The sequence below is a fragment of the Gnatocerus cornutus genome, chromosome 5 (genome assembly GCF_029298725.1).
Source record: "Gnatocerus cornutus isolate USDA-ARS CGAHR chromosome 5, icGnaCorn1.1, whole genome shotgun sequence".
Classification (NCBI taxonomy): Eukaryota; Metazoa; Arthropoda; class Insecta; order Coleoptera; family Tenebrionidae; genus Gnatocerus; species Gnatocerus cornutus.
This window is the reverse complement of record NC_142237.1, coordinates 19,922,002-19,939,265: the sequence shown is the minus strand read 5'-3', so window position 1 is coordinate 19,939,265 and position 17,264 is coordinate 19,922,002. Positions and strand designations below refer to the sequence as shown.

General features: G+C 40.6%; 1 protein-coding gene across 1 annotated transcript in view; it reads left to right on the top strand.

Moving 5' to 3' along the window:
• The window catches only part of dally (division abnormally delayed protein), a 40,495-nt gene extending 23,257 nt beyond the window's left edge, over positions 1-17,238 (top strand). Inside the window, exons 3-7 of the mRNA XM_088037230.1 lie at positions 1,126-1,889; positions 14,702-14,967; positions 15,477-15,609; positions 15,716-15,872; positions 15,922-17,238. Of these exons, the coding sequence (XP_087893356.1) occupies positions 1,126-1,889; positions 14,702-14,967; positions 15,477-15,609; positions 15,716-15,872; positions 15,922-16,076 (1,475 nt within the window). The 3' untranslated portion in view covers positions 16,077-17,238. The remainder of the gene's footprint in view (positions 1-1,125; positions 1,890-14,701; positions 14,968-15,476; positions 15,610-15,715; positions 15,873-15,921) is intronic.
• The last annotated feature ends 26 nt before the right edge of the window (positions 17,239-17,264 follow it).

The following is a 17,264-nucleotide window of genomic DNA, read 5'->3' as shown; positions in this document are numbered from 1 at the left end:
ATGGTTCATTAGCTTTATTAACGCGTGATTTACGACCGTCAATTATACAACACTCCTAGAAAAATGTTTCTTTAGCGTGGTAACGGAGATTTTCAATCGTTACAATTCCGTCACGTATCGATTTTCGTTAACAAATTAAAAAGTGGTCGCTACCAAAATGTTTCAGGTTTCAGCGGCGAGCCCCCATGAAATAAGAGATCAAAACACGGGAAGGGCGTGGGGTTAACAACACGCTCTGACCATCGATTTGCACAGCGACACTCGTTTAATTAACCGATTTTTTTCTAATTTCCACGTCCGTGGCCGGGAAAATCGTAACTTTTATTCGATCGAGGAATCTCGGATACGGCCATAATCCTCGGAGGAATCTCATTCATTTTTCGACCGACCTTTATGCGCTTTCGTTCCTCTGAAGATCGTTCTTGTTGTAAGCGCGTGACTATCCATGTTTTCGCTTGCTTGCTCGTGTCTAATACCCATTGTGTGTACAGTCGAAGGATTTTTATTTCAAGTCTCGACCATTGACTGTGATAATAGCATACTTAAAAATGAATAGAAAGACTTCTCGGAACTTTCAACTAGTTTTATAAAGTAATTGATTTTCGTGGGAACTTTTCATATCCTCTGATCGGAATGTCGAAGAAAAAATGTGGAAGGTGGAGGAGGAAGGTGCTTCCCGGGCTGTTCCAGTTATTGTTCTAATTAGATAACGCCAAAGAGTAAAAACAAAACGGTGTAAAGCAATTATGTAATTAAAAAAAACACAAGTTTTTATATTAAAATTTAAAAATAATAAGATAGTGTTCGACCGGAGTGCACTTCACTTGTCTCTTCCACAAATAACATATTCATACACACATTAAACCGCCGCATTACTGCCCACTCGCATAGATTACCGTTTTACGCGTCGATAGTTTTCGATTTTTTCGACAATTTACTATTCTTCGGTCGTCGGCCTCTCGGTCCAAGATGCACCACTTTGTTTCGCAGAGATGCGCGTGTGGGCTTCATTATTAATTGGTGTTGTTTACATTCATCACCACCTACGCATCCACACACGCTGTATTTCTAATTTATCCATTTTGTTCCGTATTTAGTCATAATTGGAGTTCGTCTTTGTTGCAGATCACGTTTCCGAGTTGTCGCGTCAATCCGAGAACAAGACTCTCCACCTCTTCACGCAGGTGTACAAAGGAATGGCGGTGTTATCCAAAGACCCCATCGCGCGTCTTTATTCCGACGTCCGCAACTACGTCCTTGTCAACTCCTCGAAGACGGACCTCTCCTCCACGAACATCGATATAAAAGGGAGCGTCGCTCACTTCTTTGCCAATTTTTTTCCTTTATTGTACCACCATAGTCTGCACATTGAGACCAACCGCGACTTTGCGTCGGATTACAAGGAGTGTCTGAAAAAGTCGATGGAGAAGATTCAACCTTTTGGGGACATCCCCAAACAGATTGCCACGTCGTTGTCGAAGAGTTTGGAAGTGACGAGATTGCTTCTTCAAGCGTTCGCGATTGGACGCGAAGTGTTGAATACCACGGATCGGTTGTTGGTGGATGAAAGCGCGAAGAACAACGCCGAGTGCCATCAAGCTCTATTTCGAATGAACCACTGTCCAAAGTGTTTGGGATTAGTCAAGCACGTGAAGCCGTGTAAAGGATATTGTTTGAACGTGTTGAGAGGGTGCCTGACCAAGTACGTAGCAGAGTTAGACTCTCCTTGGAACGGATACGTAGAAGGAATAGAGAGTTTGATAAACGCGATGAAGAGGAACAGAGATGATGCGGGTGTTAATGCGGATACTGTGATCAGAACGCTTGATTCGAAGATATCGGAAGCCATCATGAAAGCGATGGAGAAAATGAAGGATATAGATAGCAAGGTAAGAGATTTTTAGATGAAAAGGTTAAATGTGATGACATCATGCCCCATCATTTTTTTCTTACAATGATGTAATATTTCTTTGGCTGGACTTTGTTGGCGTGTCACTGACGATAAATTTACGCGAGAATTATTCGACGGATTTATTGTTATGCCAAAAGAGCACCGCAGCACGTATTTATAGATTTCCTGCCCGACCGTCCAAGTCCTGAAATAAAATTAATCGCCATAACGGACCTGGAAGGTCTTCGGATGATGAATGGCGGAGAGCAGAGTGCTACAGTAGAACTTCGAAATTGTAGAAGTTGTCGATTTTTCCGAAACTTTCTGAGCGTGGTTCGACTGTACGTAGGTCATAAAACATTTTACGACGATGAGCGTGTGTTAATGTTTTATTTGGAAGCGATGATGTATTCGCTCACGTCGTAAATTGTAGGATTTTCATAGAGAATAGGATAAACACTGCCAAACGCTAATTTTGTGTTACGACCAAAAATCGCGACAACGTCCTCTAGTTCTCTCTGCTCACAGTTAATTAGCTCGATTGGTGATTAATCGATGCAACGCATGATAAGCTAATCAATTAACTCCGATCGGAATGTCAATCGATTAAGCGGAAGATTTCCCTCGATCAATTACGTTCGACCGCGTGGTCGTCGGATATTTATTCGTCAAGAGACACTTTTCGAAGACTAGCTCGTAAATAATTAAAGGGCAGTTCTAACGTCAACGACGGCCATATTTCCGTCAGAGATCAGATAAAATGATTTGTATAGCGCCTTTTTTCTTTTGAAAAGGCGCAAAATTTTGATAATCCATAAATCCTCGGCCCGTTTGAGGCGCCAGGTAACTTCTCCTCATTGTTACGTTTAACATAAATATGTCGGACGTTTCCGAGAAGGTCGGAGCTTTTAATAAAAACCAACAACGAGGCTGTTATATTTACAGGTTTAATGCGCTCGGAACTTTCACGATACAAAACTAGTTCCGCATATTAATCCTCGCATTATCCAGAAGAAAGTTCCCGACTGGATCGTCGTCTTTTGTATGACTTAACGTCGGGTTCATTTTAACTTTCTAAGAAGTTTTATCTGGAATGGGAGCCAATTAACCCATGCTTACGAGTATTCTTATTGCGGGATTACATCCTTTACGACTCCCTAATCCGGAGAGGTCGCTCTAATCTCGCCGAGATGCGATCTAATTCCATTTTGTCCGACAATAAAAGACGCGGCGGGGGCGGAAATCGTGCACCTTGCAGACGACGCCCACGGGCTAAAATCCCTCAAACTTGTACATTTTTTTCGAGTCAAAGAAACCGTGCGCTAAAGATTCGGGATTAAAGAATAAATATTAAATGATCGGGGATCCAGACCTCTATAATGAAGAAGTCGTCGGGTCGCCGCCTCCTCGTCCCAAGAAGGCACGGACCACCTGTACATTAAGGAGCAGGTGATAACTAGAAAGTAATTGTGTATAATTCAAAGCGAACACATTCCAACGAGACGATAATGCATGGTTGGAGGGCCCCGTCATTCTTCCTCCGGTTCATTCATCTCATTCCGAAACCGCCTCGACCCATCTTCTCACATACTACAAGAACTATCTTTACTACACCGCTAATAGTCTCGCCCCTTTACCACAATATGATTTCAACGACCACAAAAGCCCCATCGCACTCTCGCACCTCTTCGTTCACTGCATTCCTCTTTGGTTCACGACGGCTGAGGTGTTTTTCTACTCTGCGCCACCATAACTTGGTGCATTCTTTCGAGGTGAATAATTAATCAGGGAGGGATTATGAAGGCTGGAATTCTTTGTGATTTTTTTTTCGTGGGCTTTTTCGACCATGTGGCGCGGTCGCGAGTCGTTGCGTACAAAATAAAACCAGACGACGATGACATTCTTGGGATACCTTTGCTTTTATATGGTGTTTCCAACCGGCACATCCCTTCTGCAACTATGCAGTTGTTCGGCGCATTTTGGCAGTTTCGGGTTGCTAATGAACAATTCGGAAAATCGATAGTTCATTAGAAGGCTTTCAAGTTGAAAAATATGTTGGTAGCACTGTTCAAAAGATAACTATAAAACTGAAACTGGCACAAATTTAACAACTTTTAGAAGAACTGCATCTCTCTGTATGTCCTAGTTCCAGGGCATTGGAGTATTGAAAATTCCAGGACAAAATCGACAGAAATAGATTTACCTTCGAAATGGAAGAAAATTGAATTTTTGAATTCGACTTGGCAACAAATTTTCTATGTCGCATTTTTGTCTGGAATTCCCACGGCGGCGTTGCCATTGTCCTGCCATAATGCGGCTTCAGTGCGGCCAACCGATGTTTGAATGAAGTTGCAGTCGGTCCATTGCCAATTAGAGTGGTCAAGTTACCGCAAACCGCCGTCACCAATCCTCATTTAATTAAATAACTGACGAGATAAAGTCAAGTCCAATCTTGTTTTGGCCCAAACTCACTGTTAGAAAAAAACTCGGATTAATTAATAATGAGGTTCGATAAATAAATCTGTTGAGGACGCCATGCCATGTTTTAATTAGTGTTTAAAATTGTTTACTTAACTCGCACCGCATTAACCTTGACCTTAAGTGATCGCGCGAAAAAAAATCGAAATTGTTAATTAGCCGACCGTTGAACTGTTCAAATTCTAATTAAATCAGCGACTGATGTGGAGCATGTGACTTTTTCGAAAAAACCTTCGCGCGTTGAATATTCAAAAAGTTGATTTATTATCGAGGCGCTTTCATTAACTTTTTTAATTCCCCGGAATCCATCATTTTCCGGAGTTTATTAAAGTGCCAATTATGCGACATGTTCATAAAATCCGACGCGTAAAAATTTCATTTCTGCTCTTCCGGAAAGGTCGAGAAGTAATTCGCAAAGTTACACATTAATTTACTATGCGGTTTGGTAGACATAACAACAGAAAGCGTTGGATTGCCAACGAAACAACAAAAAACTTGTTTCGGCAAGGGACTGCAGGAAAGGACAGTCGCGCCGCAGTTGACCTGGAAAAGTCGCTTTTTGCAGGAAAACTCGATTTCGGGACAAAAATACTTGGCGACTGTATTATGATGTAAAAAGATGACTACAACTCGTTACATTTCTGGTAAAATAAACAAGAACTAATTTATAGCTTGCAGGAAGTTAAGTGAAATGCTTATTTATTTATTCAATTACATGATGGTGTTGCTTGAGCTGTTTTGTGCTATTAATATTCGTAATGAAGTCGCCACTTTTCACAAATTAGTCGTCTGAAGTTGGAGCTTTTGAGTACTAATTGGATGAAGTAAACTAAGTTTTTTGGATTGTTGATAAATTAGAAATCTGCCAACATGGTCTTTTAATGACAGAGGCAACAGCCTGCTTAGTTTCTATGTAGTTACCATTTATATCTTCGATTATGTCATCTGTGGTGGCAATTACAAACCTCCTAACGAGTCAGACGAGACCTTCTAGAGGCTATAAGGAATCCGCCATTGCACCGATGGGGTCGTAAAAATCAAAAGTAGAGAATCGAAAAATGTCGTATCTGCAAAGTAAGGTATAACAATCTGATGAAAAAAGCAAAAGAGCCGCTGACAATGGTTAGATGGGCTCTTGGGAATTACTTCCGACCCTTTTGCGGATGGAATACCAAGACCACACTGCGACGACCCAACTTTATGATTCAATACATTCACTCTTCAAGAATGTTAAAATCTGCTTTGTTGAAAGAATTTAGACGACGGACGTGAATGAACAGGTAGAGAGGATCAAAGACGTGTTTTTTCTTGTTCTTGTTTTCAGGCCGATTTTTCTGAATTTGTAATTCGAGATGGATCTTGTGGTGGGTTTCGATTTGTTGCGATGCATCAGTTTTACCAACCTACGCGATATTGCGCCAGTGGATGTATTTCTGGACAAATGGCTGAATTTATTGTTAATTAAAAGATAATCCGTAAAATTAAGCGTTTCACGCCAACGCGGAAGTCGCCGACATGTCGAAATGTTGCGTTCGTCTGAATTCTGGAACTTTGACGACAGTTTCGATAAAACAAAGGACATGAGAGTCCTCGAGTTCGCAGATTTGTCGTGTTCCCAAGGGCAAAACATAAATGTGTGCCAATTTTCGTCCATTTTACGGGTCATCACCGATACTGCCACGGCAGAAAAGTTCCTACATCAGGCACTTTACGGCCGTTAAACCACCTGACATCGAGGGACTTTTCTTGTTACTTGGAAATTAATTACGGGAGCTCTGGGAACTTTACTTTTAATTGCGCGAATTTGGAAAGAAATCAATTTTTTATGATTTAGGTCACGTGTGGTTATAACGCCAGCAATCCCGAAGCAATTACGCCCCCGCGTAAAATATTCAACTTATATGGAATAACTGTGCAATATTTCGTCGGAGAAAATCTCAACCGCGTTTTGTGTAACGTAATTATAGTTTAATGTGGCCCGTGAGTAATGGAACAAGCTCACTCTACATATTTCACCAATTTACAGATCCGTACTGTTTTTTTTTTACGATGAATCACCGAAGATGTTATCGAACGTTGTAGTGACCCAGACGTTCCCAAGTTCGACGAGAATCAGACGATGGAGAGTCTGAGGTCTTAGTCATCGTCCACTCCTGCTAATTTATCTGGTTAATAAAGTTTTTATAATTCGCTCTTTCGAGGGAGAAAACCACGTAACGATATAATCCTGTCTCGTCCTTTCGTCGAGGAACAACATGTAAAATACCTCGGCGTTGAGCTTATTCCGGATCAACAAATAAGAAGGAACTTTGTGTGGGCTTTCAACGCCAAACTCTAATGGATCTTTCCACAACTCAACTTTTATTAAAACTTGATGAGATTCTTTTAATTAATTTTCAACTAACGAGAAGTAGGCAGGTGGATTAAAGGAGGCTGTTTCGACTGTAAAAGGAATACAGTAGAATCTCGGCAAAGAGCCTCGATCCTTTGGTTGTTCAAGGCCCCACATAAAACCCGTCAAATCCTGTCGTCAGCCGTTAATTCAGCAAATATTTGCAGTCGTCTATTGCGAATTAGTTTCCGAAGCGAGATGCGACTCGAGGCGGTTTCTTTGTGTCTCGTATTTGGGATGTGGGTGTTTAGAAGTATTAATAGTAACTCCCATACAATACCACAGATGTCAACGGCCAGGTAAACAGCCGAGACGTGTGTTAGCAAGCATCTTTGACAGATATGAGCTCAATGACAAATCAAAACCGAAGCATTGTTGCAGAAGAGGTGTGTCCTCAACTGGAGGGCCCTCGGCCGGCGACAAAAGAAGAACTTGAAACATCGATTTTTCCTCGCATTGTTTTAACTGAAGTTATCACGAAAAATCCAACGGGGAAGGCCATTTCTGATGCATAATGCATGCGACAGAAATTCGCTGAACTTGAAGCGATAACGATCCGTTTTTTGGCGAAAGTAAAAGCGCACTAGTTTGTTCGGGAAATGTTTGCGAAGAAATTTTTATTTCCACCGTGTATTTGTTGATGTAGTTGTTATCGGCGAATGTTAGAGTAAATGTGTGCGTTTTCCCAGGAAGTTTTTCACATGAACGAAAGTCAAGGGCGGCGGTAAACTAATCACAGATTATTCCGAATTTTATTTTTCGTCTGGAAATCTATCATTGCTAAAAATAACTCACCCTGTGCCAACCAATCGAAACAATCATTGTTAAGTGCATTCCGCCGCCCCCATGCTGCCCCGATCCCTGGGGCGTTCCTGTCCGAAAACACGAATGTTTTCGTGCAAATCTGTTTGTGTTGAAAGTTCTGGGGCCTTGTTTAGCATGTTGAAAATTGAGTTTGGTCTAGCAAACCGTTGTTTTAACAAATTTCCATTAACGGCAAGAATGTTCCCCAGATTATAAACATCGAACTATTTATAACGGGGTTGGAAAATATGCGCACGCTAAATCTGGAAATAGGTCTCGGATGGCGAAGGCAATTGCTACATTTTATGGCGGTTGTTTGGACTAAAAGTCATTTTATGGGTCCTTGAGGGTGTATACAGGACCGGTCAGTGGAGAATATGGCGATGCAAATTTAATTTTAACGCTGATATTTATATCTTGAGGCGAAAGGTGTTAATGCATGGAAGTGCTTTGTTTATTGGAGACTTTACGGAATGATTGCTGTGAGGAATGTAACAATTGTTAGCCGATAACCTGTTGATTGTATGTATTGTCCGGATTTTGTAATAAAGCTGAATGAGCGATCAACGTGAAAAATATTCTTTTTCATTGACGTTCGAACGACTGCCATCAATACATTGTTACTATGCACGTCATGTATGAAATACTCAAATTTCGACGAAATCCGCTTTTTACTATTATTATTTCCTGTTTTCTGCTATTACACAGTGCATTCTTTACTGCGGATCATCCGTGTTATCGCTAGTTTTAAATTTCTCTTTGTGATGAAATTTCACTGCATTTATAAAACACGGCTATTTTTCTTCATGATATTTATTTTCAGGTCGATGTCAAAACGGAAACGCGGCATCAATTTGACTCTGTGCACTGATTTGCGATTGCGGAAAATTTATACTTGCCCCCGCGTTTCCTCGCTCAAATAAAATAAACATTTAGTTGCGCAACTCCCAATTTCCATCGTTCTTATCAACCGAGCACATCTTAATTGATCTTTAATCATCGAAACGTCTCATAATTCTCTCAAAATCCGCCTGTTTGGCAGCCCGGGGCGCCATTTAACATAACAACACGCCATAATCATCAATAAAACTACACGACCGAAAATTGATTGGTTTTTAACAATTCTAATCAGCGTGCGTCCTAAATGGGTCCATTGCAGGAAAAATTCTGTACCAATATTGATATATTGCCGTTTGATTGGTCGCAATTTATATTAAAATGACCCGGCGCCGTTTTTCATTTTTCTCAGCACAATTAATTATTTAAGATATGGGTAGATGTCAAAGCAGTGGCGTTCGTCGGACGATTTGCATTCGGTTTTATGCAAATAGCCAACTTCGGTTCGCTTACTATCACGTGACAAGTTATAACCTCAAACAAGTTTTCGCAAACGACATTTGCATGTGTATTATTCGGGATTTATGTCCGTCGATGTAATTATTATTGCTAATTGCACTTAATCGACACGATTTTAGCATTTAGATGGAAACTTGACGGAATAAATAACGATTATTAGGGTCGAAACGATTGTAATTGTCGCGTTTTAAACGTCGAAAGCTTTTCTTCGGTTCGAAGATTGGCGGAACAGATGTTTGAAAAGTTGTATCGTGAATATTGAACAGTTCGATTTTATGAGTTAAGTGGGTTTGTTTGTTAACTTTAATAACTCGACATTTAACGAGAAATTGCTAGAATTTGAATAGCGAAAGACGCTATCACCGATGACAGGTGATAAACTGGTGCGCTTGTCTAGATTGCAGAAGATTACGGACTAGTTTTTGATGTGTTTTTTGTTTATTTACTTGAGGAAAAATAATTCCAAACACTTGTAGAAGTTGTAGAGCTAAAAACGGATCTTGCTAACTTGTTTACTGACGCAAATTTTTAGTGCTTCATGGAAAAACTAATATAAACATAGCCTTGCTTAAGTTATTAGCGTTATCGCACACCTTCCGAAAAAATTCATTTCAATAGTGTTTACGTTTTCAGTCATCCATTTTCATTTTCCTACATTTAGGCCAAGAGTAACGAATAAACACTTCATTCTTTGCTTTTCGCTATTTTAATTAATAACTTCCTGCCCACATTTACCCACTTCGACGCCATTTTTCGCTTTGGTCCAGCAGATTTTCTTGTCGTTTTTTTTTTTATTTATTTTATTTCGTTGATTCCCTGAGCGCAAGTTTATAATTTCGTTGGTTCAAGTTGATTCTCGCAGAAAATCAATTTGAGTGAAATATTAAATTTTGATCGGAGGCGACCGGTCGGAGGGTGTTCGTTTGCTCGGTTCGGTAACTTCTTTATTGTAATTAAAACGACGAAAGAGGCGCAAAAAAGGCCCAAACCGGTCCTGACAAGGATTTGGACCGTTAATGCAAGGGAGCAATGATCGCGGGGAAAGTAAGCGCGAGGCTATAAGGAGGAACATAATAGAAAAATGGCAATTTTCAAATGGGGAAAAAATCAGATCAAGGAAGTATCGCGTCGGGCGCCAGATCACTATCTTTGAACTAGGAAGTGGGGGAATTGGCTGAAGGTGTTTTACTCGTGGGAGAGTGGAGAGATTGCATCTTCTTTAGAAAATGACACCAAACATCATGTAGAGATTAATAAGAGGCGTAAATCGTTAAAAAATCTGCGCTGGATGTATCGCTATAATCAGAATCTCGCAAATCACTCTCCTAAACCCGTGTGAAACTGTGAAATTATCGCGTTTTTCTCCATTGTTGATAATCCCAGTCTGAGCGCTTCTTGGGCGTTTATCTCTGATGTTCCGGTTTGAACGAACGGCTCGCCTCAGGAATATTCAGTTACAGACAGAAATCTCAACCATGAGAACGTCGAAATTAATAAGACTAATTCTTAGTAATGCCGTTGATAATCTCCCTCCAGCTGCTAATCAACTCGTCGTGTTAAAATCTCCCATCGCACCACCGTCAATTTCGTAACTTTATTTTTCGTCGTTTTTCCATATTTGGCTGAGAGAGAAAGTTTTTTGGCTCGTTCAGCATGCGACATATGCGACTTTGATCTAATATTACCCGGCTTAATGGTCGTCTTCGCCATCGCCGACTCGGCTAAATAGACCAGAACGATCGGAATTTTCGAGTGGTTTTTTTAGTTTTCGCGTCGGCAAACGCCAATTTTTTCCTCGCATTTTTTCAAGTGTATAAATCCATCCGAGTTTATTTCGTCCGATGGCATTCCAAATGCGACCGCCAACTGGTCTTGTATTTCGTGTTGCGCCAGTTCTTGCCACGGCAATTTTCAAATCGCAGCTGAACGCACGGGTCAACGGAATCGGCCGCTTGGCGACGGGAAAAGGATTTTGTCACAGGAGTCGCCAGAGAATATGTCTAATTGCAACGATTTCCGTCTAACTGTCTTTGGCCGGCGAGTTCTCACCGCGGGAGCGTCCGTCGATTTCCTGACGCCGCTGGACGCGACGACCGCTACTTTGCATTTTTCCTCTGTAACAATAACACTAATGAAAAACCGCTTCACCGTCTTTTGCTCGTGAAGAATGCCGCGAGTGGTGTGGTCCCCTACCGCATCCCCGTCCAGGTATACCTTCGTTCGCTCTGTACAATAACACAAACGCATTCCTTTCTCACAAGACGCGTGAAACGATTGTAAGGTGTTGCCCTAATCGCTCTATCAACCGAAGGCGGCTTGTAATTGCTTTTATAAATCCACCGGGAGATTTATAACGGAGTAATGAAAATGTGGTCTGAGTTCTAATTATCGACGGTTCCAGGGAGGACGACAATGGAATTGAAATGCTCGTTCGCGCTTTTTCTGCGACGGGAATGACAGCTGACGCGAGAACGAGCCAAAAAAGCCATTTTTGCTGTAATTGGAACACTCAATATAACTACATGAAACCAACTGGCGCTTCCTTTTGGTGCGCCTCGCGTTGGGCGCCAATTAACCACCGGGAAGTAATACTCGTATTTTTATATTATCGCATCCAAGCAAAACTACGTTATAAACATGAACTAAACACGCAAAATCGTTGAGCTGGAAAGTGATTTCTCTTGGGCGCCATACTGCACAATCAATGAAATAAGTTTCACATCATAAAGCAAGTTCAGGAAGGAAGAAATCGGATCTATTACCTTCCACCGACTCCCAAGCTGGCCGCCACATGAGTTGAAGGTGAAGCGAGCTAAAAGATAATTACCAACGCTAATTCGGAATTATTTTGGTTTATGGAGTTAACTTCTGACTTGGTTTCAGTTTGAGATTACCAGGTTTTCGGTAAATCCCACACTATATCATTGTACTATGATTAATCTAATTACCTTTGTTTACGAGAGTCAGAAATCCAAAGCTCGAATTACAAACTTTGTTAATATTTTCTGGTTATTTGAAAGAGCCATTTATTATATTTCCGCTCTTCTTTGGAAACCTTAATGGCCACAAAGTCGTTTAACTTTTTTTTCTCATTTATATTTCCACCCTTACATAACACACTACATTCCCAAAAAACGTGATTAATGAAGAAAAAAGAAAGATTTGACAGTTACTCAATACCGAAAGTGCACCTTTTAATTCGCCATGGGCGCTTCGTCACGCACCCATTTTTACATTAACGATAACTGCTAATTACTTTTTAACGCCGTCTGATTATTAAACATTAAACTAAATTATCACAAGCAAAACTCGTAAATTATACAAAATCGCCGATTATAAAACATTAATCTCGACAAAATTTGTTCCACATAACTTGTCTATTTAATGTAAACTCGACACAAATCACGTGATAAGCTTTATAATTAATTTACCTCACCCCGAGGGGCATCGATGCTGCGAAATTAATTCACAGCGAAATTCGACGGTTTCGAATGACAAAGCTGCCTCAACTTGCCAAGAAAAATTTCTCGTGTTTGTTCTTGTGGGGGTTGAACTGAATTAATTATCCGAAATTAATTCGTTGCCTACAACTAATGTCGTATTTCTGGGACTATCACGTTACCGTGACAGAGACTCGCGACTCGTTGTGAAATGTCGTCGGGTTAATTATGTTGATTTCGCAATTAGGTTGCCAGTTTTACATAATTTTAAATAATCGTGACGGATGACGGCTAATTGTCCAATTAGGGGGAGTGCGATTTCTTGGCAGCGATCTCAAAAGCAGGCGACGATTGTTTTTAGTCTCCAAAATATGTATGTGGAAACAAAAATCTTGGCCCCTTGTTGGGTGCCAGTATACAATTTTCACGAATTTGGCCGATCTAATGATACAAACAAATTTAATCGCCGCTCCCAGTTCATCGCCTGATTGAGCGTTCCTTCGCAAAAACATTCATGCGTCAAAATGCAAATATTTGTCTATGTGTCGTTACCTTGTCGAGTACTAAAAATTTTCCTATAACTTCTAGGAAATCTGGTGAATTGCGCGGGAATTAGTCCCGTGTTTTTTACATGTTTGCGTTCCTTTAGTTTAGAATTTATGTCAACAATAAACAATAAAATACCGCAAAGCGTGTAATAGAACCTCCACCCTCCAGTAACGTTCCCGCTCGCTTATCCTGGAAGGAGAGGTCCATTTAATGCATAAATCGTCTTTATTGCAATTGGTTATAAATGTGCGACGGAGTAAAATCTGTTCACCTCGCGTTAACTTGATAAATAACAATATTTATCCAGATATGCACTTTTGCAATTCGTTTACAAAGATAACAACGCATTCTTAGTGTCGGGAATTTCACCTTTAACCGACGCCAACAAATTATCAATAATTTCAATGTTTTGACTGTTTCTTTGACGCCCTTTGACTGACCACGTGATGTGTATGAATTATGAACTGGGGTCTCTGGTTTGAGTAACATGACCTGTACCTATGTTCATAGTGAAATGCATAATGGATGAGACCCTTTCGGCTCTATGAACTTTTATTAACTTTAATTGAGCAAATGGCAAACATGAAACGCGCCATCAAAGAATCGAAACTAATCCAAGGAGAGTGGCCGGGATTTATAAATTGTATGGGACGCGTGGATTGCGTGAGGTTACCAAAATCGACGAATCAGATCAGACAGGTTTCATCGACTTTAATTCGAACGGTTTTATGGGATTTTAATGGGGGCTATCGTGGAATGGGGTAATAAAACGCGACGAGGGCTGTCGTGACGTTGCGCAATTTTTGTATTTATGGTTGTGGGACACATGTGAGGAGTTTTTGTGGAAATCTGTGAGACAAATTGGAGCACAAAACACTCACAGGAAATTGATATGGGTTTTGTAACGCCGGTTTTTATTTTTGAGACGAGCTGGCTGGAAATAATTCATTTTCACGCCGGGAACTAGGCAACCAACAAAACGGGTTCATTACTTGATCCGACTTTCGATTCTCGCTCCCAGCGCCGCCCCCAGAACCATGACAATCGCGACAACGCTTGCAATTCAATTATTGAGCTGCGTCGCGGTTTCGATCGCAATTATTTCAATAATGGAAGCTCTCCAATCATTTCGCGTCCACTTTTTAATTGATACGAGCTTTTTCCGCCCGCTTTTCCGCTAAATTTAATGAAATGATGAGGTCGTATGTACATTTATTAGCGGCGCTTTTTGCCTCGTTTGTCATCCATAAAGCGATAATTTCTGGCGTGCGAGGGATAAAAAGCTTCGAACGCTGCTATCAAAATAAATAAACAGGGCCGGTGGTGAATTTATGGCGATTTTGTGTAAACAGGACTGAAATTCTGCGTTCGAAATAGTTGTAACATTCTCGAAACGGGATGAAATTCGAGCAGGAGGAGCGAAGTTTATGAAGTTATCAATGACTAGGGGGCGGCGAACGATGAGGAAAAGAAAAAAGTTAATATTATACCCGGTCGTTGACTTATCATTTTCCACTTGTGTATGTTTTAATTAAAAAGCGCTGATGGGAAGCAGATAACTCCACAAAATCTATCATCTCCCTTCGAAATTAATTTCGCCGAATCCGTTTGATCCTTTATGTCCCTTTAACGAATTTCTTTATATTCCCGAGTCAGGTAAACATTTGATTTCCGTACCGCGAGCTTGGATTATTTCCCCAAACGCTATTTCCTGGATTTATGTGAGCGACAGCTTCGTTTTCCAATTACCGGTTAAAGCGAATTTTTAAAAAGGATTGTTTCTTGTTTCAGGTGCAGGGTCTTTGCGGTCGTCCGTCGTTTGCCAGCAGCGAAGCTTTGTCGATGCTGGAGAGTAACATGGTGACGGTTGCCAGCGCCAAACCAAGAGCTCTCAGTCAGAGGATGTCGAGTTCGTCGCCGGAGACGCATCTCTTGCATTTTCTCACTTCCATTTCCAAGTCGAGAGGGTTTTATGGTAATCTGGCTGACACTCTGTGTCAGGACAACTACGCGGAACCGAAGGATCAGAACTGCTGGAACGGAAAGAGGATAGCCGAGTAAGTGGCGTGATTGTTGCTTTGAAGAAATAACTTTATTCTTCTTCCAATAACCATAATTTCATGTTTATATTTCCGCAAATCCTCCATGCACCAACTCTTAAATTTGCGATATCCAACCTCGGAAATAAATAACTTTTACGATGAATCCGATGCGGGTTCTTCCATTCAATTTTAAAAAGAACAACTCGATTGTGGAGTTGCTAGCTTCACCAGATCCTGGGCGTTATTGTGGTTTTCTACAACCGCCCGAAAATGTCGATTTTATTTCTGTCTGAAAAAAAGAAACCTAGCAACAATTCGTTTGTTAAATAATTCAGGCGACTGAATCAAAACCGAATTATTTCATCTCTCGCTGGGTACAATTCATCATTATTACAAAAAGGCGTTTCTCGAGGGAGTCGCGCGGTTTTTACGCAATTCTCTGTAGATTCCTCCACGTAAATTAGCGTCGTAAAATATTGTTATTTATTGCAACACTCGGCGTCAGATTGTATTTTTTGTTGCAGTTACACGAAAGTGGTGGTGGATGCGGGTCTCGACATGCAGAAGTACAATCCCGAAGTCAAGCCGATGACGAATTTGCAGAACGCCGATCCTCGCATCGCCGATCTCGTTGACAAATTGCGACATGTTCATCATGTAGGTTTTCTACCCTCGGTGCTTGTTAACCTTTATTACCCTTATTTAATTGACATAACCATACGTCTTCATAAATCATGGATATTAATCAGTTCTTGTGTTCTAGATGGCAATGTCGTCGATCGGTTCCAGCGGCGCCGAAGTCGACTACATGCAACGCGATGGTTTCGAAGGTTCCGGTTCCGGAAACGGCCCCGACGATGATAACGACGACGAGTATAATCCCACAGGATCCGGGTCGGGAACTGGCGCGATTCCTGAAGGTATGTTTCCTTGCTTTTCGTTCGAAGCATTACAGTTTTCTACTTTCAGAGCCTCGAGTCAACAAACCTGTGCATTCTCACAAGGGCAACAGAAACCAAGAAACGAAGAACCAGTCGCCTACTCCCACTGCCGGAGACGCTTCAACTCTCCATTCATCGCTGCTTCTGTCTGTGGCGCTCTTCTTCGTAGCTAGACTACATTAAAGACTAAGATGAGACTCTAAAGTGAGATTCTTTGTTTCCGAAGTGTAGATGATTTTCTATATTACTGACGTCGGAGAGCGGATTTGAGAATTGGCTGTTTATAAATTTAAATATTTATTGTATGTAATAGAATTAGCACGCGATTTAAATGTAAAGTTAGGACCCCGAGTTCCCCATAATTGTAAATAGCTGGTTGTTAGCGTAAATGAAGAGACTGTATGTAGGTGTTTAAGTTTTTTTTATCGAGTTGCCAATCTAGAGTAACAACGCTTCCTTGCCTTTGAGGCAATTCGTTTTGCGGCGTCGCGACGTCGAGGCGCCTTCGCCGTTCTTGGACTGATGCATCTAGTCTGAATGCCATAATAATGTTAGTTGTCGTCACCTCGCGGCGAAAGGCGTCCCGACGTCTCGACCGCACAACGAACACTTTTGGTCCTGTGTTCGGACGAAAATTTCTGATTGACAGTCAATTTGATTTTGTTGATTGTTGATGTATTTTAAAAATACAAATGTCTTTCCAATTGGGTAGTTGCAAAGTAAAGTTTGACACTTTACCTTGCGGGTAGTTGTGAAGAAGAACGAGAAGAGAGTGGTTGTGTGTAGATACGTAGCTGTAGGAATATTTGTATTCTTTAAATTATTTTGAGAATTGTCTGTGATTGAACTATTATTTAACTGTAAATTCTAAGGAACCCAAATTATTGACGACGGTTTATATGAAAAGAAAGTGTCTGTTTTTATAAAACAGAGTGATTGGCTCTTATCTTTGTACAGTGAAAAGTTGAATTATGGCGAAAGTATATAAGATAGTTGAAGTTATACACGTAGGATTCTTAATATGTTATCGCTGATGCAAATCTCAGTGCATAATGTGTAGATAGAAGCTATAATATTAGAAAATAATCATTTTTTATGAGTTTTTTTTATTTCGCTTTCTGCCAACACTTTATTGTCAGTTTCGCATATCAAGTTTAAGCAATAAGTTCGGACGGAACGATCGTATTAATGTTTCACATGAGCGCTCACTAACAAAAATTTCGCATCGAAATTCAATTAACTACTAGTCTTAGAATTATGTTTAAATTTGCAATTTTATTTATAATTATTTGTATTATACGCCTCTATTTTGGTAGAATAAATCCATAGCTGCCTTTTTTTATAAGATCTTTGAATCCCCCTGTAATCTTG